The sequence below is a fragment of the Canis lupus genome, chromosome 21 (assembly GCF_011100685.1).
Source record: "Canis lupus familiaris isolate Mischka breed German Shepherd chromosome 21, alternate assembly UU_Cfam_GSD_1.0, whole genome shotgun sequence".
Taxonomy (NCBI): Eukaryota; Metazoa; Chordata; class Mammalia; order Carnivora; family Canidae; genus Canis; species Canis lupus.
The window spans coordinates 35502023-35528205 of record NC_049242.1 but is presented as its reverse complement, the minus strand read 5'-3'; the positions used below and the strand labels follow the sequence as shown (position 1 = coordinate 35528205).

At 38.1% G+C, this 26183-nt stretch overlaps 1 protein-coding gene and 1 pseudogene across 3 annotated transcripts in view; both read right to left on the bottom strand.

Moving 5' to 3' along the window:
• Positions 1–16188, bottom strand: part of USP47 (ubiquitin specific peptidase 47) — a 117839-nt gene extending 101651 nt beyond the window's left edge. For 2 of the 3 annotated variants that reach the window (XM_038569050.1, XM_038569052.1), the window contains exon 1: positions 15975–16188. In XM_038569050.1, coding sequence (XP_038424978.1) covers positions 15975–16013 — 39 coding nt within the window. In that variant the 5' untranslated portion in view covers positions 16014–16188. The remainder of the gene's footprint in view (positions 1–15974) is intronic. The other variant, XM_038569051.1, reaches the window with a different exon arrangement.
• Positions 16189–21334: 5146 nt separating this feature from the next.
• On the bottom strand, positions 21335–25468 carry LOC119864866 (annotated as a pseudogene).
• Between the last annotated feature and the right edge of the window lie 715 nt (positions 25469–26183).

The following is a 26183-nucleotide window of genomic DNA, read 5'->3' as shown; positions in this document are numbered from 1 at the left end:
GGTTAAAAACCTACTACTATAAAAGTAGTAAAAACACCCACTACTTTAAAAGTCTCTGTAGGCTTATAGAGACAAATCTTATTCTTTATTTGGCCCAAGTCGCTCATTTAAAAGAAGGTAAAAACAAAGACTCAGGAGGTCTAATCGGGGAGCCCTGGATGGTTCATTGGTTTGGCGCCTGCCTTTAGCCCATGGCGCGATCCTGGTGTCCCGGGATCGAGTCCCGCATCAGGCTTCCGGCATGGAGCCTGCTTCTCCCTCTGCCTGTGTCTCTGGCCACACCCCATGTCTATCATGAATGAATGAATGAATGAATGAATGAATGAATGAATGAATAAATAAATAAATGTTTAAAAGAAAAAAAAAGAGGGCTAATCGACTACAGCAAAGTCAAACCACTGAGTTTTCAGATTCCTAAATCATTTCCTTTCACCAGACCACACAATTACCAGTGGTCCCTATGTAAACCATAAACTCCTTAGGAACAGGGACTCTTACCTTCTCTCTCCTATCAGTACCTAGTAAATATAATACTTGCATAAAGTATGTTGTTCAGATCATGCTTAATAAAAATCCTCAAGCACACGAAAAGATGCTCTACATCAACAGTTATTAAAGAAATGAAAATTAAAAACCACAAAATATCACTATACACTTTTTAGAATGGTTAAAAAAAAAAGCAAAAAATAATAAACAACAACAAAAAAAGACATTGCCAAGTACCAAGAAGGAGGATGCAGAGCAACTAAGATGCTCATGCGCTGCTTATCAGAATGCAAAACAGTAAGGTCATTTCAGAAAAGTTTGGCAGTTTCTTACGAAGTTAAGCATGCACTTACTGCCCAAAAAATTGTATGCAAATACTTGTAGCAGCTTTCTTCAGAGTCATCAAAAACTGGAAACAAATGTCCACTACCTGGTGAATGGAGAAACAATTGTTGCACTCAGCACTAAGAAGGAAGACTACTGATACATGAAACACTATGGATGAATCTCATAGTTTTATATACTAGAGGAAAGAAGTGGGACTCAAAATGCTACATACTATATGAGTTCTATTTATATGATATTCTAGACAGGCAAAATATGAGGACAGAAAACAGATCAGTGGTTGCAGGGCCTTGAATGTGTGTGTGTGGGGGGGGGGGGGAGGGCGGGAGTTGTCTACAAGGGGCCTAAGAAACTCTTGCTGTAATGGAGATATTCTGTATCTTGGTGGTGGTTATACAACTGAATTAAGTTTGTCAAAATTCACAAAACTGTATACCATAAGAGGGCAAATTTTACTACATAAATTATACTTGGGTAAACTTAACTTTTAAGAAAAAGGTTTCATTCAAGCTCTTCCACCAGCTGAGACCTTGAGTTAAGTTATTGAGATTTATGGCCTTTGTGTTTCCAGATCTAAAAATAAAGAGGGAAAAAAGACAAAGGGGCTATAATACCTAACCACTACATCCCTTCCAGTATTAAATCATATCACTGAATCATAGAAACATTTTCTGTGTCTATTTCTCTCTGTGTCTGTTCTGTGTCTGCATGTGTGCTATGTTAATGGTAAATAATGTAATGGTAAATAAATATAAGACATGTGAATACAAAATGTCAAAATTAGGGGATCCCTGGGTGGCTCAGCGGTTTAGTGCCTGCCTTTGGCCCAGGGCGCGACCCTGGAGTCCCGGGATCGAGTCACTCCACGTCGGGCTCCAGCATGGAGCCTGCTTCTCCCTCCTCCTGTGTCTCTGCCTCTCTCTCTCTCTCTAGGTCTATCATAAATAAATAAATAAATAAATAAATAAATAAATAAATAAATAAATAAATCTTTTAAAAATGTCAAAATTAGAGCAATAATGTTTCTCAAATGTCTTTTAATAAGAGATTTCATTGTTAAGTATCTAATTTTTCACCAATTCCCTTACATTACCACAAAGTACTATAAATAAACATAATGTAATAAATTATACAACTTGGTATAAACTAAAACTTAATGGCAATAAAATTAAAACACCTAAACACACAAGATGGTAGACATTTTATACCAATAAAATGGAATAAATGTATATAAATTCATAGTTCACTTATATTTAGTAAAATCAATACGTAGCTTTTAGGAGATGAGTCATACAAAAACTCTACTTTTTAATGCAACCTAGAACTGGGGCTGTAATCAAGAGTTCCTCGTGGTTAAATATTAAAGATTTAATTTTATTTGGAACATTGGAGATTTCTTCAGGAAGATTTCATTAATCTTCCACTTAATAACATTCCTTCTGGTGTTCTCTGTTGTGCAGCTGCCACCATGAGATAACGTCACCAGGAGAGTCTCAGTTCTCCAGTGCCAGTGCCACCTCTAGCCTGCTAAGCTTCAGCCACAGGAAAGGGGGGCAAACACTGGAGTTCTCTATACTATGACCCTTACACCAAGCCTGCAAATAGATCAGTGGTAAAGCACTTAGCAAGCAACCAACTACAAAAGTCACTCACAAGAATGTACTTATATGTGAAGAATCCATATTATTATAAGCCTTGTACTGTTAGTGAAAATCAGAAGTACACTGGACTTCCCCACTTGGAAATTTCCTTTGAAGCATCAAGTCTAAGAAATTGCTCAGGACTTCAAACAGCTCTGGAGGCAAATGAAGCCTACCTATTTAGCATATTTGAAGATGCCTACCTCTGTGTTACCCATATAAAAATGTAACAATTATGCCAAAAGATATTTTACCAGCATGACTCCTAGGTGGGGAAGCACTTAAGATGCATGACAACGGAAAACATTCTATTCTTAAAAAACAAAAAAGTACCTAAATGACTGCAAATGAAAAGGAAACAGGTAAGAGAATAAGGTATTAGAAAGCTCCCTCTTCCCCATTTTCATTTGTGTGTAGATTTTTAATATCGATGCAGGGACGTAAAACATTCATGTAAATAAAAAATGTTTCAGTGAAAAAGTTTCAGGAATTAAACTTTATAAGTATTATATACAAACCTATTAACTATTAACCCTTTTTCTTGGAAAAACTTTTTCAAGTCCCCTAATACCTACACAATAAAAAAAATCTAAACTCCTTTTAGGCATGTCAGCATTCTTAAGACATAACTTTCCAGAACCATCTTCTACTCAATCCCAGGCAACTCATTCATATATACTAAACTTTTTGTCACTTTCTAAAATCAGTACAAACTTTTGTGTTTTAAATGCTATTCCTTCTAAATAAATTAACTGGATAGCATCTAGAACTAGGTCATTTTCTTATCTTTGAATCTGGGATTCCTAGCAGCTACAAACTCAATGCTTTAACTGAATGAATGAATTCTACTGCATCGGGAATTATAAAAACCTACACTAAGAAAAATTAAAAGATGTGATTAAATAAAAATAGCTAAGTATCATTTGAAACAGCAAAGTATCGGTTTTTAGTCAAACTACAATGCTTTGGTTATACTAGAAAATTTCACTTAAGTCATAAATGAGTTCGATGGTCTTCCTAAAGCTAAACCTATAATCTTACCAAAGGTATTAGATTACTGTACACAGAAAAATTTAAATTCCAGACTTCTTAATTACGTTACTTAAAAGCCCTTAATTTTTCTCTACTGGAAAGCCACTATATTTACTGAATATAAGCATATTATGCTAATATTTCAAACACTCTGCAAGTCTCATATCAGTCAACTACACAGAATCAGATCTAGAGCACAATCAATGTACAACTGACAGGAACAGAGTCTCTTCCATTCATGTCAATTGGTTCAGTATACTATAGAGTTATAGAAAATCAGAATTATCACATACATAAAGCTCTTTCAGAAACAAACTATCCTTAACATGGATCCTGCTTTAAAGTAACATTTCACACTGAATCTTAAAAAGCAGTATTTGTTAATCTCATAAGATATCTTGGCAAATATCTATATTTACTAAACCAATTTTTCTCAGAACCTCAAGAGACTCAAAAATTTATTTTTAACCTTTATACTATGTTACATGTTCCAGTCTTCAATTAAAGCAGTAAGAATAGCAGTATGTTTTTTTTAGCCGTATGTTTATATCAGCAATATCTGAGGATATAAAAGGACCTGTCAAATACAACAATCATTTAGGATTTGCACAAACACGTATATATTTAGCTGACAGATCATAATCTGAACTATAGCTGTAATGCTAGCATATTTAATAACTAAATATGACTTCATTTTCATTTAATCAATAAATATTAATTGGACAACAATGCATAGCACATTGCGCTAGCCCCTAGAAAGAAAACAGGATGAAAGTAACAACATAATGAAGGGGTATGCTAGCATTTATAGAGCGCTCATTACATGCAAGACACCTTACATGCATTAACTCATTTCCTATTCCCAACAAGCCTAGGTCATAGTTACTAGTATTCTCATTTAACTAAGGTACAAAGAGATTAAATAACCTGCCCGAGGTCGCAAAGCTACTATTTGAACCCAGGCACTCTTAGCTGTCATGTTCTGACTTTGAAGATTTTCTGGTCTAATAAAAGCATTAATGCAGTAATATGTAACTTATAATAATGGGGTATACAATTTTTCAAATGTCAAAAGATACAGTGCAGTGGGTTCCAGGGTTAAGGAAATGCAATTAGGTTGAAAGAGGAGAATCAGGAAAGGTTTCTTGTGGGAAGTAAAAGGGGCTAGATTTTGCTGGCTGAATAATATTATAAGAGCATGTTTTTATACAACATCAAAATTCAAGACATATATCTCAGTAATTTTCACAAAAATAATCTCTCAACAGCAATAGTTTTATGTAAATGAAAATGTTCATATCCGTGGCTACTTTATACATGCATAGTTCAGTTCAGTTCTATTAAACGAAAGAATAGATAAGTTATTATTGCTCCCACACCTAGAGACAAAGCAAACGGAAGTATGTAATAAGACAGAAAGGAGCCTCTTGTTTACTTACACTACACCTCTATTCACCCCTTCTTCCACTCTACCATTAGCAAATCATGCTCAAGAGAAATGCATTCTCTTTGAGAATCTTGATTGTATCAGTTTTGCTAATCATTTGCCATCACTGCCAATCTCAATCATTTTATACAAAGACTCTGTACAATGGAGATGTTTGTACAAAATCAGAGTTTAAGCCAAACATTATCCAGGCAGAACACTTTAAAATCTGTGTTGTAAACCTCATAAAAGAATATGCCTCTGCATATCAGCACACCTAAACATGTTGCCTGAATTGAAGAAGATCCTTGAACCAGTTTTAAAAGTAGATGTCTTCCGGAACCTTAATTTACAATAGATATTTAAATATGTGTATTTAATGATATGTTTTTCACAGCCCCCTATTTTCAATACAATCTTTTCTTTCCAAGTTGGGTCATCATGATACTCTAGTACCCTGGAAATGTACTAACACAGTCCCTTCAATTCAGCAAAAAATGATAGTACCTTGACACTAAGATGCAAACGTTTATGTGACTAATCAAAAAACTAGAAAACAAAAAAGAGGCAATCCTAAGAAAGTACTTACATATTAGTTTTCATGTAAAATCGAAGTTCACCTATTTAAAACTTCCTAAAAACCAGATAATACTTTATACTAGTCACTCAGGGCAAGGGCATATAGAAGTGACACACGAAAGCATAGAGCACACTGGGAACAGCAACTAATGTAGTCAAATATGGCTAAAGCAAAACTGGCCTGGAGCAGAAGACAAATACTTAAGTTACGAATATCTTGTTTAAAAGGATAGATTGAATATAAGTAAGCATTTAGCTCTGAAGCTTCCCAAGATAGCTCTGAAAAAGAGTGAGGATTTTCTTTTTTTAAGAGCACAAACCCATAAGAAACCAAAAACATGATTTCAAAAGCTGGAAAGCAGGGCAGCCCGGGTGGCTCAGTGGTTTAGTGCCACCTTTGGCCCAGGGCCTGATCCTGGGGACCCAGGATCGAGTCCCACATGGGGCTCCTTGCATGGTGCCTGCTTCTCCCTCTGCCTGTGTCTCTCATAAATAAATAAATAAATCTTTAAAAACAAAAACAAAAGCTGGAAAGCAGATCAAATGGTAATGACCATTCCATTTGAAGAGGTTGAATGCTACATTAACTTAGAAGAAAACCAAAGACACCTAGTTTATGTCACATTTACAATTACACCAAAAGACTCCCTATACTCCCTGGAGACGTGGTTGCTTCCAGGGTTGGGACAGAGAAAAAATGCCATGGGCTGAAGTATAATGTGGTGCCAGAAAGTAAGTGCTCAGAAAGCAAGGATGAATACACAGGTGCCAACCAGAAAGAGCTCCCCTGGCCAATATTGGAACAGCTTGAAAAACAAGAAAAATTATAAGTATTGGGTTATAATACAAAGAATAAAATAAATACCGAATGGCCTATACCAGTATTAATAATTACATCAATAAATGGGAAGAAGGGATAACTCTTCCTCACAGAATTCCAATTAATAAATGCAGAAATAATGAGGAAAATAGAAAAATCACCATTAAAATGCACCAGTAAGAAGACAAGATTCATAGATGGATGCTAAAACTAGTGGGCAGACGTTTAAGCCTAAACACAGTATCTGCACAGTCTCAAAATATTCAGTAATTATTAAAGATGAAATAGTAACTTAATGGTGGAGAAACCCAGCACAGCACCATAACCAAGTGATCAAGGTTAACATCACTAACAGTACATCACATTCCCCCACAGCTTCCATATGATGTACTAAGCACATATCTGTAATATCCCTCTCTTTAATTCACAACCTCTTAAGATAGGTCATAAATCATGAGAAAATGTCAGACAACACAAACTGAGGGCCATTGTACAAAATGACTGTTCAAAAGTGTAAAGGTCCCAAACGAGAAGGACAGGGTAAGGACTGTCACAGATAAGAAAAAACTAAAGAGACAAGACAAATAAACGCGGTGTAAGATCCTGAATTCGGATCTTGCAACAAAAATGGCTTTTGTGGCCCTTTTTCTTACTTTTGATAAGAATCTTATAGTTTTATATATGATGCTAAAATAAGGAGAGGCTTGGTGAAGGGTATATGAGAATTCTCTATCCTTTGTGTGACTCTTCCACAAAAAAAATTTTAAAGGATAAAAAAAAAATTAAAGGATAATGGTGAAAAAAACCTCAGTTTCAGACACTCTGGGAATAAGGGTGGAGTCCAAACTAGGAGAACCAACTGAAGTTTATTTAAGAAGCAGTTAGAACCCCCAGACCTCTCTTCTGCTCCTTGACCCTTCCCGGCAAAAGGCTAAATGACCTCTGAGAGCATGAGACAGTATCTCTGCACTAGAGAATGCCAGGCACAAATGAATGTGAGGAATGCTATACTGAAAACTGGAGAACAAATGAAAATGTATTTGCATACTTAATGATGAAACCCAAATCCTTTTTTTCCTACTCAGCTCCCAAGCTTTTCCTCTCCAGGCATAAGATCAGAAATCTTTTCTGGGAAATCAATCCAGCACAAGAGAAAAGACGTGTCATTGGGAGTCTGCACGGAAATTATTCAGCCCATCACTCTACAGGCAAAACTATAATCTCCCACTTGTAGTGCTTCTAAGCTTTTTAAGTCCTCTCTTTTAAGTAAGAGTTGACTTGAAGGATCACCAGACTTCCAGAAAGCATCTCATATGAAAGACAAAGTCCAAGAAAATAAACACAAAATGGAAATTTGGAGGAAAGAAGGATTATGCAGAGAAGAAAACTATAAATTTCCTAAGAAAGATAAGGCATCCCAAGACAGAAACAGGATATTTAAATTTTTTTCAGAAGAAAAAGAGTGCCTGGAAATTATAAAAATGATGGCAAAAATAAAATCTTAGTAGAAGAACTGGAAGATAAAAGTTGAGAAAAATTTCCCAGAAAGCAGGGGAGAAAGAAATGAAAAATAGATAAAAAACAGATAAGAAAATTAGAGAAACCAGTCAGTAGGCCCAAAACCTAAACCATAGGAACTCAGGAGAGAGAATGGAGAAAACCAAGGGAGGAAATTTTTTAAATAAATAAATAAATAAATAAATAATTTTTTAGAAATTAAGGAAATTTCTCAGAACTGATGAAATTAATTTCTGAATAAGACTACCCTGAACTCAACAGAAATGGATTTAAAAAGACCTATGCCAATGCACATAATACAGAGTTTTCAGAACTCTGGGGAAAAATTTCTCTAAGCTTCCAGAAAGGAAAAAAAAAAGTTTCAAAATTGTGGAAAAGAATCTTCTAGGCATCTGATGTCTCAACAGCAACACTGAAAAAAAGAAAACAATGGGGCAATGTTTGCAAAATTCTGAGAGAAAATTACTTCTGACCAAGAATTCTCTGCCCAGCCAAGTGATCTATAAAGCAAGAGGATATGTGAGGTCTGGAAAAAATTATATCCCATCCAGAGCGCAGTTGAAAGTGGTCCTCCAAAATGAGAAAACAAGCAAAGAAAGAAGACATCAGATACAGAACCAGGAGCCCCAATACAAGAGACACCTGAGGAGGACCGCTAAGATGTTAGTAAAGGAAAATCTAAGGCAACAGCTGCAATTCAAGAAAATTTAAGTAAAAAATTAGTAGGTTTGAACGTATTAAGAGGAGATTTACACCCTTGAAAGAGCTGGACGAAATCATGGCTTCTCAACAGTGCCACTATTGACCTTTTGGGCCACATCATTCTTTGTTGTGGGAGGCTGTCCTGTGCAGCAAAGGATGATGTTTGGCAGCATGGTGGCTTCCACTCCTAGGTATCAGGAGCACACTCCCTGCACTCCCTTCACCCACCCAACATTGCCAAATGTCCACTGGGTTGCCCCTCTGGAGAATTTCCTGGATAAATTAACAATGAGTATACAGAAAACTGAACAAAAGCAAATTAAAAACAAACAAAAAACCCAGGAAAAACAAAATGTACAGGAAAGGAAAGTAACTACAGTAAACTACAGGACTTAACTATGAAAAGCTTCTAGTCACACTGATAAATACTGAGTAATGGTGTAACCAAACTCCCTGGAGTATGACAATACTCAGTAGTATGTCCTACTGAGCAGGACAGAGACGTGTGTGTATGTGTGTGTGTGGCTGGGGAAAGCAGGAAACCATATCTTCTACTATAGTAAGTCAGCAGATAGTGCCTTAAACTGAAAATTCAAGAAAGAACACTCCAAGCATGCCATTTGAGATACAGAGATAAATATCAAAGTAATGAGTTGAAAGTAGTTGTCTCTGAAGAGTCCAAAATAAAAGGGGGAATTTGCAGATGACTATTGTTTTGTCAATAGTCCTGCAGAACTATTAGACTCTTTTAAATCTGTGCATATAACTTTGATAAAAATTAAACTTAAAAAAACCAACTGAAGCTAGATTATGAAGTACTACCTTCACTGGTTACAGCCATACTGACTTAGAACCAAACTTTACAACTTTGAGCAAGGTCCTCAATCTCTTTATCTATAAAAATCTTCATCTATAAAAATGAAAAATAATAGCTGCCAAGAAGTATGATAGGAAATAAGACAGTGTCTGGCATACAGTATTTATAAATAGTACCTATTACTCAATTTGCAATCAGAGAGTAATAACTAGAAACTTTAAAGTAAGTAAATCATAATCTCACCTGTCTTACAAAGTAACTCTGACAGTTGCAGAGAGGATGGCTTTGGAAAGAGAAGAGCTTAGAGGTCAAAGAGACCTCTTAGCAGGGCTACATTTGAATGAGAAAAGAGGCAGAGCTACAAAGTGAAACGTAAGGGTACAAGAGGTATTTTCAAAGTGATGAACTAATTTAAATATGAGAAAAAGGAAAAAGGAGTCAAAAAATCTCCTAACTTAATTAAGCAAATAAACAGAGGCTGACAACACTAACTGAATTGAACACAGAAAGAACTGAGAAGAGAACATGAGGAGAAAGAGCTATGAGCTTGATATTACCTACATGTAATTTGTGGCATACAACCAAATAGAGAGATCAGGTATGCAGGTGGAAATCTGAATCTAGAAGAGAGGTCAGGGCTGGAGACAGAAATGGGTATATTACAATCAAAGGCTGAAGCCATGCAAGTGGATCAGATTACTCTGTGGCAAACAGAGCAACAAGAAAGGGGAAAGATAAAAATCATGAGCACGAAAAACACTCTAACATGATACCAATAATTACCTCAAAAACTACAATTAGTTCTAAGTTTCTTTTTTTTTATTAATGCTTAGTAAATATGCCCATTGTTGAAATAGGTAAAGAAACCCTAAACAAAGCCCAATGATACCCAGGAACAACAACTGTTAATATTTTAGAGTATTCCTTCTAATCTTTCAATGCATATAACCATAAATTATCCATTTTTTCCCTGACAAATTTGGAATCATACAACTGCACTCAGCTTTTTTGCTTTATTAAATCAGTATTTCCAATGGTACCTGAAACACCAATGACTTTTTATTAAACACTCCAATTTATGTAAACCACCGATGAGTGTCACTTGACCTAACTGCCATATTTGCCTCCTGCTAGTAAAGGAGAATCAATATCCCCAATTTCTTTTAAAGGCTAATTTTTAAAGAACGACCAAACACAAGAAAGACCATTTCCTCAAGTACAAGCAGCACATTTTCTTAAGTAGTATAATTAGGAGACATAAAATTAAAAGGATATTCATTTGATATGGAACATAATAAATATTGATGGGTTTTATTAAAAACCAGAAAATAGAGGTAAAAAAACAAGTTGCTTTAATGTTTTAGGAGTTCTCAGCATCAATGGTCTTTATATACTTGTAAGGTCACTGTGAAACTCAAAATGAGTTAATATACACAAAACACATATAACAGAATCTGACATATAATAAATGCTTAATAAATGTTATTACTATCATCACCATTAGTTCCATGTGAAAACTGTTTATTGCATAGAAAAGAGGCAGAAAAAAACCGGAGATACGAAACTAAATACTCTTTTGTCTTCCATTTTTCCATCTTCTCTACATTTATATACTTGGACATCACTTTAAGTATTATTTTAAAACCATTAGTAAATATGTACCTCATCCTTAATTCTACTCTAAGATACTTGAGGGAAGAATGAATTTTTGCTATCTCCTCAAAATGTTCCTTACATGACAGAATAATATTGAGTGAAGACTCAATAATATTAGTGTCACAAATCCTAATAAAGAGAATAAGGAGCACCTGGGTAGCTCGGTGGTTGAGCATGTGCCTTTGGCTCAGGTGGTGATCCTGGGATCCTGGGATCTAGTCCCTTATCAGGCTTCCCACAGAGAGCCTGCTTCTTCTCCCTGTGCCTTTCTTTCTGCCTCTCTCTCTGTGTCTCTCATGAATAAACAAATAAAATCTTAAAAATAAATAAATAATAAAAAAGAAAGAGAATAAGAAAAACAACAAAACAATAAGCAAAAAGTGGGATGACCGTAAAACCAAGAGATCTAAAAGCCAGTATCAATACTATCCAAACGCAAAGGATAGAATGAAAAAATGAGGTGAAAAGCTTTGTTGTTAATCACAATGAACAGACCACACTCCCTTTGCTCTTCTTTGGGCACAATTTAGGAGAAATACTAAAAACACTGGACTGTGTCTAAAAGAGAGCAACTGAGAAACAAGTAAAGAACTAAGGATCCTGAGATTGTAGAACAGAGGGGGTTGGCCCTCCTTATCCCCCCCTCCCTTCCCACTGTCAACAATAAGAAAAAACTGTACTATGGGAAATGATTTAAGATTTCTCTGTTGTCCAAGGCAATTATCAAAAGACAGAGGTGTAGATTTCTCTCAACTCAAAAACTTAAAATAACAAATCTCTTCTAAGGCAAAGATGTTATCAGAGATTAGTCATGAAGGCAGGTCAAGCAAAGGTTGGAAAACAGCTTGCCAACAAATGGTGCCTCAGAAAACATCCAAGTAGGGGATAACTGGTTAGAATTTTAAGTTTCTCACAACCCTGTAACCACATCAATAAATATTACTAAGTATCTGCTCCAGAAAGGATACTGTCCTAGACCTATAAGGCATACAAAAAAACAGAAAACTGAGAGAAATTCACAAAGATCTCCGCTGCCAAGGAACTCATAATAATATATAAAAGGTATATTACAGTTTTAGACCATAATAGATGTTACCAAGCACTATTTATTAATTGCCAAATGAATTCTAGTCATGTATAAAGGTCTTCTCAGAAGGAGAAATCCCTAAGGTTAAAATGGTCATAAAAAGATTTTTAGAATCAACAAGCTCTGGGGTACTTATGGAAAAATGTACAAGTAAGAAGGTTCTGAACAGAGAAATAAGAAAGAAGGGACAGTACAAAAAGAAGTGAAATGCAAGTTAGAGAGAAACCCGTTTGGCTGCATTAAAAATGAGTTTCTTGGGAAAAGAGATAAGCTGAAAAGGAAGGTTGTGGCCAGAATCAAGTGTACTAGGCCTTGAATACCAAGCTAAGTAGTTTCAAATTTATCCTGTAAACAGCTTCTGTAGCTACTACTCAACTCTGCTATCGCCATAGACAATAGGAAATAAATGGGCATGGCTGTGGTCCAATAAAATTTTATTTATGAATACTGAAATTTGAATTTCATAGATTTTCACGTGTCATGGAATATTATTCTACTTATCTTTTACAATTTGGAAATATAAAAGTCATTCTTAACTCATGGGCCATACAAAAACAGGCTACAAGCTGGATTCGGTCCACGGGATCTGCCAATACCTGTAGTACACTAAGCTGCCTTCATTGGAGTCCTCTAAGATACATTTGCTCTTGAGCTTCAGGGACCAAAATAGTATTTTATTCATTCAACAACTATATGCATGCATGAATGCACACACCTAACAAAGATCTAAATCTAGTAGGGGTCACGGGTGCCCTAGACAACAACAACAACAAGACCCTCTAGAATAAGCCATTAGAACAGAAGCACAATTTTGTTTTAATTTTGCAATTTATTTTCACATAGTAATGTACTTAGAGAGTTACAAACTACTCTTACAGACTGTCCAGGTCATATGAATGGATAAAATATAGTCAAGAAATAGGGAAGGGAATATGAGGTCTAGTCCTTACACTGTCATTTATTCACTGTGACCCTAAACAAGTCACTTTCAATCCTCTGGCCCTAATTTCCTCATCTGTAAAGTGAAGGGGTTTACGTTATTAGAAGATCACTATATACTCTCCCTCAGCTTTAACACTGTATGATTCTACTCCAACTTTAAAAAGACAGGGAATGACAAAGACAAAAGTGATAATTAAGGACATAGGAGAGAAAAGGAACTGACTGAATGAGCAGTCGGATAAGAAAAAAACACATATAGGAAAAAAAGACCAAAAAAGTACAGTATTGCTAAAATCAAGGACTTTTTTTAAATTATCAAATGCAACAGAAAACCCAAGGAAGAGAAGAAAGAATAATTCAGGAAAAGTATGACCATAATCAAAAAGGAGCTAGTTAGCAAGCTAAAAAAGACAAAAACTTAAAGTGACAGTCTTAAGACTACTGTGCATGCTTCCAGGAATCAAGAGAAGAGTCAGGGGAAAAAAACAGCCGGAAGATGGATTGGGGAGGGTGGGGGAGGCATATAGGCATATGTTCCAAAAAGTGTATAAGAAAAAAGTATCGAAGTATTGGAATGTACTTGAAGCCTCAGGTAAGGAGTTTGTCTTAAAGCAGAGGCAATTAATCTTTAAAATCCAAAAAAGGTAAGAGCAGTATTACAGTATTGACTTTTTACACAAGTATTTTCCTGTGGAGCTGTATATCCATATCATGTTTTTTGTTTTAGGCATCAAATTCTTAGGGAAATAAATCTGATGTTGCATTTTCTTAAAGCAGAGTTCCACCTATACTGTATTTTTCTAACGGTCAAAAAATTAAGAAAGGACAAATTGGTTTTGTAAGAATGAAAACCAGCAGTATGTAGCTCTAAAAGAAAATGCATGTTTATCGTTCTTACAGCACCTATCACTTCTGTCCTTGTGTAACAGCTACTTGTGTAGTAAAATACCTCTCCCTTAAACGAAGTTCAACAAATACGATCAGCATTCTCTTTCCTAGTAGCTCTGAAAGCTCCTAAGGCAAGAATTCTGATTAATTCATCTGTTTATCTGCTTTGCACAGAGTTGGTGATGCTCCATGAATAAATACTGACACATGATAACGAAGTTCAACAACAACAACAACAACAACAACAAAAAACAACTGTCCTTGCAAAACAACCATTATCTGATAAAGTCGGAAAAAATGTTTTATCATAGATACTTAACTCCAGGGCGACTTTTGTAGTGTCAGAGTTTGCTTAAGTAGCAACCAACTACTACAAAGCAACTAACAGAAAGCAAAAAAAAATAAAATAAAATCTTTAATGAACATCACTTCTAAATAATCCAGAAAACAACCATTATCTGATAAAGTCGGAAAAAAAAAATGTTTTATCATACTTAACTCCAGTGTGACTTCTGCAGTGTCAGAGAGCTTAAGTAGCAACCAACTGCTACAAAGCAACTAAAGAAAGCGAAAAAATAATCAAGATTTTTAATGAACATCACTTCTAAATAATCCAGAAAACAACCATTATCTGATAAAGTCGGAAAAAAATGTTTTATCATACTTAACTCCAGTGTGACTTCTGCAGTGTCAGAGCTTGCTTAAGTAGCAACCAACTGCTACGGAAGCAACTAGCAGAAAGCAAAAAAAAAATAATAATAATAATAAAAGCTTTAATGAACATCACTTCTAAATAATCCAGAAAACAACCATTATCTGATAAAGTTAGGGAAAAAAAAAAAAAATGTTTTATCCTAGATCCTTAACTCCAGGGCGACTTTTGCAGTGTCAGAGCTTGCTTAAGTGGCAACCAACTGCTACGAAGCGGCTAACAGAAAGCAAAAAAAAATAAAAATAAAATCTTTAATGAACATCACTTCCAAATGATCCAGATTCTACACGGGCCCGTTGCAACAGGACCCTGCCTCTATGCACGGTATATGACAAATTAAAAAAAAAAAAAAAAAATGCCAAACATCAGTCTGATGATCAACCAGTTAAAAATACACATTTGGATATGCTGAAGATATTTATAAAGCCGACAGGGATACTATTAATATATTGAAATTCACTGGCCGGTGCTGGATTCTATGCGCCACTCATCTTCTACTACTGCTCAAGAGAGAAGCCAAGAAGTGCTGGCCTTCCCGTATCGCTTGCTTTTAAAGAATTCAAGAAGTCACCCAAACTGAGCGCGCACCACCCCAGGGAGGGGGCAGCTACGCTCTCCAGGTGCTAACGTCCGGCTCTCTCTTACCTTTTACCTGAAAAGTCCTATTTACTTTTTTTTTTTATGTCCCTCCCCCCCACCACCACCATCCATCTTCCTTCCACGGGCCCCCCACAGGCTCACCAAGTAACAGAGGAGTTCAAAAAAGAAAAGAAAAAAAAAAAAGTAACAGTTAAAAAAAAAAAAAAAAAAGCAAAACTGTGCCCTCCCACGATCTCCCCTCGGTGTAGACTTGACGAGCCCCGGGGGCAGCTACACTCTCGGCCGCGGTCGCAAGCAGGAGCGGCGCCGGCAGCCCGTGTCGCCCGTCGGTACAGAATCTTGTTGTTTTCTTTTTTTTTTCTTTTTTCTTTTTTCTTGGGAGGTTATCTCGGCTCGACACGTTCAGGGAGTACGGGAAGGGCGAGCTGGTCCCGGCCCGACGGACCGAGAGGGGAGGCCGGCGCTCGCCTCGCCCCCTCCCCTCCCCCTCCCCTCTCCCCCCTCCCCGCCCCCGCCCTCCCCGCCGCCGCCGCCGCCGCGGGCCCGGGATCCAGGCGGGTCTCCCAACTGCCCCCCGCCCCCGCCCCCGCCCCTCCCCCGCCGCGGCCCGGCCCGGCCCGCACTCGCCGCCCCTCCCCCCCCCCCCCCCCCCCCCCCCCCGGCCTGCGCTGCCCCCAGCGCCCTCAGGCCTCGGGCCCGGCCTCCGCCGCCGCCCGCCCCTCACCTCCTTCGGCACCAGCTGGTTCTCCTCGCCGGGCACCATGGCTCAGACTCCGGCCGCTCCTCTCCGCCCTGCCGGGAGGGGGGCGCAGGGTGCTGGCGGCGCTCTGGGTCTCAGGAGAGAAGGGCGGCAGCCGTCATCGCCGCCGGCGCCCGCGCTCCCGCAACACCGCGGAGGCCTCAGCCGCGGGCCCCGAGCAGCAGCGCGCAGACACCGACCCACGGCCGCGCCGCCGCCGCCGCCGCCGCCACCGCCGCCGCCGCCGCCGTCGTCGTCGGCCCCTCCCCCCGCTCGCTGCAATCAATGGAAAAATGGCGGCGGCCGCTCTCGCGAGAGTTCGGGCCGCCCGGCTCGCAGCCCCGGCTCGCAGCCCGCGCCCCGCGCCCGAGGTGCCGAGGCGGCTGCAGCCCAGCGCCCGGCTGCTCCCGCGGCTCCAGCTCAGCGCCCGGCGCGCGGGGCGGGACGAGCGGCCCGGGCAGCGGCGCCCTCCGCGGGAGGCCTTCCGCACCGTGCTCGTCGGGGCTCCCCCTGCCGGCAGGGGAGGGGCCGGCCCTGGCGCCGTCCTGGAAGGGCGGGCGGCACGCGCGGGCTCCCGGCCTCCCTCCGCCCCTCCGCCCGGCTCCCCCCTGCCCAGCCTCCGGGCGGCCCGGCTGCCCTCCCAGGGGCCTGGAGGGGAGGCGGCGGCGTCACCTCTGCACCCCCCGCCCCCTCCCCTGCGTACAGCGGCGCCCCCCTGTCCCCCTCCCTGGAACCTCCTGCTCCCGCCGGCTCCAGCCTGGGGCTGCACTCTGCACTTCGCCACCCCCCCCCCCCCCAAGGATGTTTCAGAGTACCTAAGTCTGCTCTGCCTGCATGCACCGGGCTCAGTTTTAGGCTCAACAAAATGATGCAATAGTTGTTTTTCCAAACCTCGCTCATTCAGCTTTCCTTTAAAAAAAAAAAAAAAAAAGATTTTACTTATTTATTCATGATAGACATAGAGACAGAGAGAGGCAGAGACACAGGCAGAGGGAGAAGCAGGCTCCACGCAGGGAGCCTGACGTGGGACTCAATCCCAGGTCTCCAGGATCAGGCCCTGGGCTGAAGGCAGCTCTAAACCGCTGAGCCACCTGGGCTGCCCTCAACTCTCCAGTATGAAGCCTCGCCGGGGTGCCCCTCCGGAAGACTTCTGTGGGTACAAGGGGTTTCACCCCGTGCGGAAGTCAGAGAATCCTGCACAGTACTAACTACCTCGCACTTGTGCTCTGCAAACCCTTAGTGATTGCACTTCCTTATTAGCAAAAAAGAAAAAAAAACTAAGTCTAGTACACTTCTGTAAGTTGTATACACCTCTCGCTACATGTGGACATAAAACGTTTTTGAAATGTAATAGAGGATAAGATAAAAAAAAATGAAATAGACATTTAAAAGTGACTGTAGGGATCCCTGGGTGGCTCAGTGGTTGAGCATCTGCCGTCAGCTCGGGGTGTGATCCTGGAGTCCCAGGATCGAGTCCCACATCAGGCTCCCTGCATGGGGCCTGCTTCTCCCTCTGCCTGTGTCTCTGCCTTTCTCTCTCTGCATCTGTCATGAATAAAATCTTTAAAAAATAAATAAAATGAAATAAAAGTAACTGTAAGAGTTTTTTTTTTTTTTTGGACATTAATGGTATGGAGAATTGTTGCTCTATCTAAAAATATTTAGTGAAAGAAACATGATTGACTAGGTTTCAGTGGTTTCTGAAATCTTTAATACTTTGCGAAGCAGTTATTAAATTGTCTGATTCAACGTTCAGGTTATTTCTGTACCTCATTTTAATAGCTGTCATAAGCTGAGAAAGATAACTCACAAAGATATGTAGATCCTAATGGAAGAAGTACATCTTTGGCGGCTCTTACTAATGCAAGTATCCATTTTTATCTCTTCCATCCACCAATCGTGAAAAGTTTTTATTGAAATTCAACTACTAACTTTCTGTCTTCCCTGATGTCAGCCAGAAAATGTTGCATTTTTATATTTTTAACAAATGGGTTCAGAACTCTTTGGAATGCATTGCTTGGAAGAGTTTTCAATAGCTTGGAAAAAAATTTGCCTTCAAGTTTTAGTGTACAAGTATACTTTTTTTAGGGTACTGATCTTATCTTTATTTAAAATTTTGATGTTTTGGTCATAGATTTTTGCATTGATTTTGAATCTTTAAAATATGGTATTAAGATATTATTTATCTAGATTACTGAGTTTACCCCCTTAAATTTTGCACCCAAGGTGAATGCTTCACTTATTTTACCGCTGTTTTAGCCTTAGGTTGCAAACAAACGTTATTTTTGCATCAAAATCCCATAATAGAAATATTTCTAAATCTTTCATTTCAAAGTGTTATCCCAACTACTTAATAAGATGATTTCTGTACAGCTCATGGTTGAAGTAGACATGTCATCTCTCCTATTATCTTTTCTGCTTATGTTTGCATTATTACCTCCAACTCATGTTTTCTTTCCAGAAATCTTTTTAGCTACTTTCATTTTAGTGAGGGGTCAGTTTAATGAAATAATAATGTAATTGGCAAATCTACTTAATTCAGCACACAAACACATAAATCACAATATATTAAAATGAAAGAAAATTAAGAAATCCCTGAATCATTCTCCACATTGCATAACTCACACTTTTCACTCATTAATAGTGAGATACAAGTGTCAACCTATATGTTAAATATTTGCAAGACTTAATTTTTTCTGCTTTTAGATAAAAATAAATATTTTTTAAAGATTCTAATGGTTTTTGTCTCATGATCTACCTTCTCTGGTTGTATTATTCTCTTTAGAGGCCATTGACATGTCTGTACTAAAGCCTCATAGGTTTGTTGTTCTGCAATAAATATTTCTGGAATAAGTATATGGAACAATGAGTTGACTGATAGATGAACAAATATTGATGTATGGCTACTCTTCCTAATAAGTTACTAATACTACATGCATATGTGGATGCCAAACTGATAGTTACATCTACCTGTCTGATGACTTGAAACATCTCAAATTTCACTTGACTTGAACAGATCTATTTGATTTCTGAGCTTCCCCCATCTTCCTTCTGCAACATATGCTCTGGCAGTTGTCTCCATCTCAATAAATTGCATCATTATCAATTCAGTTTATCAAGCTGAACATTTGAGAATCTTGATCTCACATTCAATTCATTACTAAGTGCTGTTGCTTCATCCACTGAACTATATACCAATCCAACCAGTTCTCTGTAAATCCACCACTCCCCCATCCTGCTCCAATCATCATCTTTTCTTGCCTAGACTACTGCAATGGTGTCCTTACAGGGCTCCTGACTTCTACTCTTATCCTCCAAAATTCATACTCCAAAAGCATCCAGAATGATCCTTTTAAAGTACATGACATTCTATATAATTCTCAGATAAGCTTTCTCTTAGTTAAAACCGTTCAAAGATTTCCTATCCCACTCAGCATAAAATCCATATTCTTTGCCATGGCCTGCAAAGTCCAGTGCAAGCTAGCCCCTGACTACCTGGCTCATCTCACCTACCATTCTTCCTCTTATACCAATGACCCAGCCACTCTGCCCTTATTGAAGCTTGTTAAATACATTTAGTTTACCCTGTGCAACAAAGTCTTTGCAGTTATCTCGTTCTCTAAATGTTCTTCTCCCAAATCTTTGCTCTTATATAGTTCCATCTTGTTATTTGGGCCTCTCCAATATTTCCTACTCAAAGAGGCCTTTCATGACCATTCGATCCTAACGTGTTCTCTGTTCCTGAAATAGTGCCTGGTACATAGTAGGTGCTTAATACATTTTTATTGAATTAATGACTTTTTTTTTTTGTGACATTCACATTTTTAAAATTGTCAGGACTAGTATAGGTCAGAAGCTTGTTGCTTTTCCTTATATATTTTTTAAGGTTATTTTTCTTTTTCCTTTCACTTTAAAATGTTCACAATATAAACCTAGTCAAAATATGAAAAAAACATAAGGCAAACCCAGACGGGGGGGATATTCTACAGGATACCTAGCTACTATTCCTCAACACAGTGAAGCTCAAGAAAGAGAATGAAAGGGCACCTGGGTTGCTCAGTGGTTGAGCATCTGCCTTTGGCTCAGGGTATGACCCTGGAGTCCCGGGATCAATTACCTTATCAGGTTCCCTGCATGGAGCCTGCTCTTCTCTCTGCCTCTCTCTGTGTCTCTCTGTGTCTCTCATGAATAGATAAATAAAATCTTTTTTTTTTTTTAAGAAAGAAATAGAATGAAAGACTGAGAAGCTGTCACAACCAGAGGAGACAGGGGAGACACAACAACCCCACGCAGTGGGGTACCCTGGATTGGATCCTGGAAAGAAAGAGAACATTAATGAAAACACTGGTGAAAACCAAATAAAATGAGTCATTTGGTTACTAATAATGTTCCAATGTCAGTTTCTCAGTTTGGACAAGTGTATGATGGTACTGTACACTGGCAATGTAAGGGGGAAACTGGGACGGGTACATATGGACTCTTTTAGCAACTTTTCTGCAAATCTAAAATTTCTCCAAAATAAAAAGTGTATTTAGAAATGTCCAGGGGGCACCTGGGTGACAGAGTTGTTGAGCGTCCAACTCTTAATTTCAGCTCAGGTCATGAATGATATCAGAGTCCTGAGATTGAGCCCCACTTCAGGCTCTATGCTCCATGCAAAGTTTGCTTGTCTCTCTGTGCCTCTGCTTCTCTTCGGCTCTCTCTCTCTCTCAAATCAATCAATCAATCAAATCTTTAGAAATGTCCATAGTAATACTTAAGACACTTCTTTTTTCTTTTTCCTTTTTTTTATACTTCAGGACCCTTTACAAAACCTTTCTATATTTTAAACTCTTTCTTTAAAGCCATATAGTCAGTCATCTTGTACAATTTAAGAGCTAGTGATGATGTTCACCACTATAACTATCAGTAATATTGTTAAATGTATTCCATAAATGTGAATAGAAATTTTTACCATGACTATGTTTTAATAAAGTTAAAAAGATCTATTAGTCAGTGTAATATGGCTTTAGACGCCTGTTTTGAGATCTAAGCTCAGACAGTTTTTCCATGTAAGACCTCTCTGAACCTCTTTTTTTTCTCAACTAGAAAATGGGGGTAATAAAGTGGACCCTTAACATTTGCCAACTTAATATTTGCAGTTTTGACCAGAAAAGCCCTTGATATGTATAACTGTCCATAATTGTGCTAAAGAGGAAGTTTAAATTTCACACATTAGCCAAAGTATAGGGAACTGGAAAGTTGAGTAGTTGAAAGAATAAGCTGAGAATTGGTTACCTGAATTTGAATCCTACCTCTGTTATTATTAACTGTGTGGTCTTCCTTGAACAGATTTCTTAAATTCACTAAGTTTCAATTTTCTTATCTGTAAAATGAGGATAATAATAGCACAACTTTACAAGGCATGTTAAAGAGCAAAGAAAATAATAATAATAAAACTATAACAAGATATGTGTATATACTCAGTCTTGTTCTAGGAGCTTTATGCATATTATATCATTCAATTCTTTCTACTTTCTAAGCATAACTACTACTATTATCCTCATCTTGCAAGTGAGGAACCTGATATAGATTTAGCCTTTGAAGCATGCCTCACACTGCCCAGCACATAGTAAACAATCAATATATACTGGCTCTAATTATCCCACCATTTGACTGAGCTCCACAAGGGATTATGCAGCCCTAACAATACGTGGCATATAGTAGGTGCTTTTGAATATTTGTGGAATAAATGAGTAAATAAACCAATCTTTACTGCCCACTCTTCTCCACTTATGTAGTATCTCCATGAAAATGCTAAAAATGTTCTCTTTTTGAAAATGGCTCTGAAACAAAATTCAACTATTAGCAATGAGTTTGAAGAAATGAATAAAGTGATGGATCTTTGCCATGAGATAGTCTGATTAAGCTGGAGAGCAGAATGTAAAATTAGTCAAAGGCTTATATTTGTGATCGGAATGACGTCATCAACGAGCAAGAAAAAACAATTTGGGAAACTATAATCAGTGACTGCTTTCACCACTGGGATTTAAAAAAAAAAAAATTGGCATCAACTGAGTAGAGAACCTAGTAAACACTAAAAAGATGACTAACTCTTGGTGTAAAGATAAGAATAGGAAGCATGATGCTCAAGAAAATGTAATCCAAGAGAAACCTAGTAATATATACAAGTACTTTTATGATGCAATTAATGAGGACATCAGTGGAGCTCTCAATCCACTTTGGCCTCAAAGAAAGATTGGTGCAAGGACCTGACATAGCATTTTTCTATTGATGTAAACTAAAAAAATAAAAATAAAAATAAATAATCATTGCCTCAGAAGTGCTTGCCTCCTTCTGAGCTTATGAAGTTAATGAAAGAAACTGTTTATGGGTTAGTATGTTCGACAACAAAAAAGGAGGCTCACATCAACAGAAAATGCCTTGCAGATATATCAAAGGAAGAGACACAAATATCAGAGTTTAACGCAACTGAAGACAAACTGATCATGATTCACCCTAGCTTTCTCTAGGTTTCTGCAAACACTTCAGCTTCAAGGTCCAAAATAAGGTGGAATCCAACAAAGCAAAGTTGGAGTCATGGTGTTAATCTTTTGAAATGATTTCATAAGATCTTTGTAATAGACTAGTGCTTATAAAGTTGGTGTCTGAAGACATCCCAATATTCCTTGAGGATGTCAAGTGTCCTTTGTAATAATTACTTCACAAAATTATGAGTATTAGAATAATGTATACAGAGGTGAATATTTTATAGAAATATTGTCATGGAACAAAAACAAAACCCAGAGTGTAAAAGGAAAGTTGGTAATTAAATCTTTTCAACTTGTGGGTAGCAAAATATTGATATAAATAAAGTCAAAAGACAAAATATCAGCTGGAAGAATATTTGCAACAAATATAACAAATGGGGCTAATCTCCTTAATATAAAAGATCTCTTATAAATCAATAAGGAAAAGATGAACAACTTCTGCATAAAGGAGAAAAATTGGCGTTTCGTACAAAAATGAAGTACAACTTGCCAATAAATATCTGAAAAGATGCTCTGCTTTACTCATTACTAAAGAACTGCAAATAAAAAAAAAAAACCAAAATGCCATTTTCACTTTCAGATCAGCAGGATTTATAGTGAAATAACTCATTTAAATGTTGTAGAATACGAATTAAACTTCTTTGAAGGCAATATGTACATCAAAATTATACACAAAATGTACATTATCTTTCTACCCAGCAGTTCTATTTCTAAGATTATCCTACCATACAAATGAACAAAGATATTTAGGCTTACTCAGAGATACTGCAGACCTCAGACCACCACAATAAAGTGAACATCTCAATAATGAATGAATTTTTTGGTTTCCCGGTGCATACAAAAGTTGTGTTTCCACTATAGTGTAGTCTATTAAATGTACAGTAGCATTACAACCAAAAAACAAATGTGCATACCTTAATTTAAAAATGCTTAATTGCTAAAAAATGCTGACTATCATCTGAACTTTCAATGAGTCATAATCTTGCTGGTGGAGGGTCTTCTCTCAATGTTGATGTTTGCTGACTGATCAGGGTGGTGGTTGGGTTGGGGTGGCTGTGGTGATTTGTTAAAATAAGATAATAATGAAGTTTGCCACATTGACCTTTCCTTTCACGAATGATTTCTCTGTAGCATGTGATGTTGTTTGATAGCATTTTACCCACAGTTAACTTTTCAAAATTGGACTCAATCATCTCAAGCCCTGCTTCTGCTTTATCAACTAAGTTTATGTAACATTCTAGATCCTCTGTTGTCATTTCAATGGTCTTCACAGCCTTAGGAGCAGATTACATCTTAAGAAAACTCTCTCTCTCCCTCTCTCTCTCTCTCTCTCTTTTTCCCCTCAGGAAGCAACTCTTTATCCATTAAAGTTTTATCATGAGATTACAGAAATTCAATCCCATCTTCAGGCCCCACATCAAATTTTTGTTCTCTTGCTCTTCCACCAATCTGGAATTATCTCCTCCACTGCAGTATTTTTTTTAAAGATTTTATTCATTTATTCATGAGAGACACACAGAGGCAGAGACATAGGCAGAGGGAGAAGCAGATTCCCCATAGGGAGCCTGATGCGGGACTTGATCTCAGGACCCCGGGGGTCATGCCCTGAGCCAAAGGCAGATGCTCAGCCAGTGAGCCACCCAGGTGTCCACTGAAGTCTTAAACCCCTCAAAGTCAACCATGATGGTTGGATGATTCCCCCAAACTCCTAATGTTGATATTTTAACTTCTTCCCATGAACCACAAAGGATGAAACACAAACATTTAATGGCATCTAGAATGGCGAAACCTTTCCAAAAGGTTTCAATTTCCTTTGCTCAGATCCATTAGCAGAATCACTATCTATGGCAGCTATAGCCTTATGAAACCTATTTATTAAACAATAAGGCTTGAAAGTTGAAATTACTCCCTGATCCAAGTGCTGCGGAATGGATGTTGTGTCAGCAGGTGTGAAAATAACATTCATCTCATTGTACATCTCCATCAGAGCTCTTGGGTGACCAGGTACATTGTCAATGAGCAGAAATATTTTGAAAGTAAATTTTTTTTCTGAGCAGTGGCTCTCAACAGTGGGCTTAAAACATTCAGTAAACCATGTGGTAAATAGATGTGCTATCATCCAGGCTTTGTTGTTCCATTTATAGAGCACAGGCAAAGTAGATTGAGCATAATTCCTCAGGGCCCCAGGATTTTCACAATGGTCAATGAGCATTGGCTTCGATTCAAAGTCAACAGCTGCATTAGCCCCTAACAAGAGAGTCAGTCTGCCCTTTTTTAATTAATTTATTTATTTTATTTTTAGTCTGCCCTTTGAAGCTCTGACCCAGGTACTGACTTCTCCTCTCTAGCTATGAAAGTCCTAGATGATACCTTCTTCCAATAGAAGGCTGTTTCACCTGCATTGAAAATCTGTTGTTTAGTGTAGCTACCTCCATGGCTTATCTGAACTAGATCTTCTGGATAACTTGTTGCAGATTCTATATCAGCACTTTGCTGCTTTGCTTTGCACTTTAATGTTACAGAGATGGCTTCTCTCCTTAAACCTCATACACCAACCTCTGCTAGCTTCAAACTTTTCTTCTGCAGCTTCCTCACTTCTCTCAGTCTTCCTAGATTTAAGAGAGTTACGGCCACACTCTGGATTAGGCTTTGGCTTAAAGGAATGTTGCGGTTGGTTTGATCTTCTATCCAGACCATGAAACCTTTCTCCATATAAGCGATAAGGTTGTTTCACTTTCTTATCATTCCTCTGTTCACTGGAGTAGCACTTCGAATTTCCTTCAAGAACTTTTCCTTTGTATTCACAACTTAACTAACTGTTGTAAGAGGCCTACTTTTTGGCTTATCTTGGCTTTTGACGTGCCTTCCTCATTAAGCTTAATTATTTCTAGCTTTTGATTTAAAGTGAGACATGTGACTCTTTCTTTCACTTGAACACGTAGAACCCATTGTATAGTTATTGACTGGCCTGATATTGTGTTTCAGGGAATAGGGAGGCTAAGGAATAGCTGGTCAGTGGAGCAGTTAGAACCTGCACAACATTTATCAATTAAATTCATTGCCTTATATGGGCACGGTTCATGGTGCCCCCAAAACAATTACAATAGCAACAAAACATCACTGATTACACATCACTGTAATTAACATAATAATGAAAGAGTTTGAAATATTGAAAGAATTACTAAAATCTGGGGCAAAGACCTTAAGCGAGCAAATGTGTTGGAAAAATGTTGCCGTGTTGGAAGAATGTTGCCGGCAGACTTCCCAGATGCAGGGTTGTCACAAACCTTTGATTTGTAAAGACTTCAGATCTGTGAAGTGCAATAAAGAGAAGTGCAATAACTTACAACTTCCTGTAAGTCCAAAATTGTTCCAGTATGAAAAGTTTACATTTAAAAAGTGAGATAGAAAGAAAATCAAGATATAAAAAATGGAAAAGAGCAAGTTGCAGGATAGTATGTTCAGCATTGGTGTACTAAAAGATGAGGATTATATATATATATATATACTACTATAGGCATAGAAATCTCTGGGAGCACATGATCTTATTCCACCAAAAAGGAAGTTTACAGTAGTTATCTCTGAGTCCTTGGAACAGAGGTTGTCAACGTCAACATCAGTGTTGACTGGGATCTTTTAATTTTCACTTTCACATTAAATCATG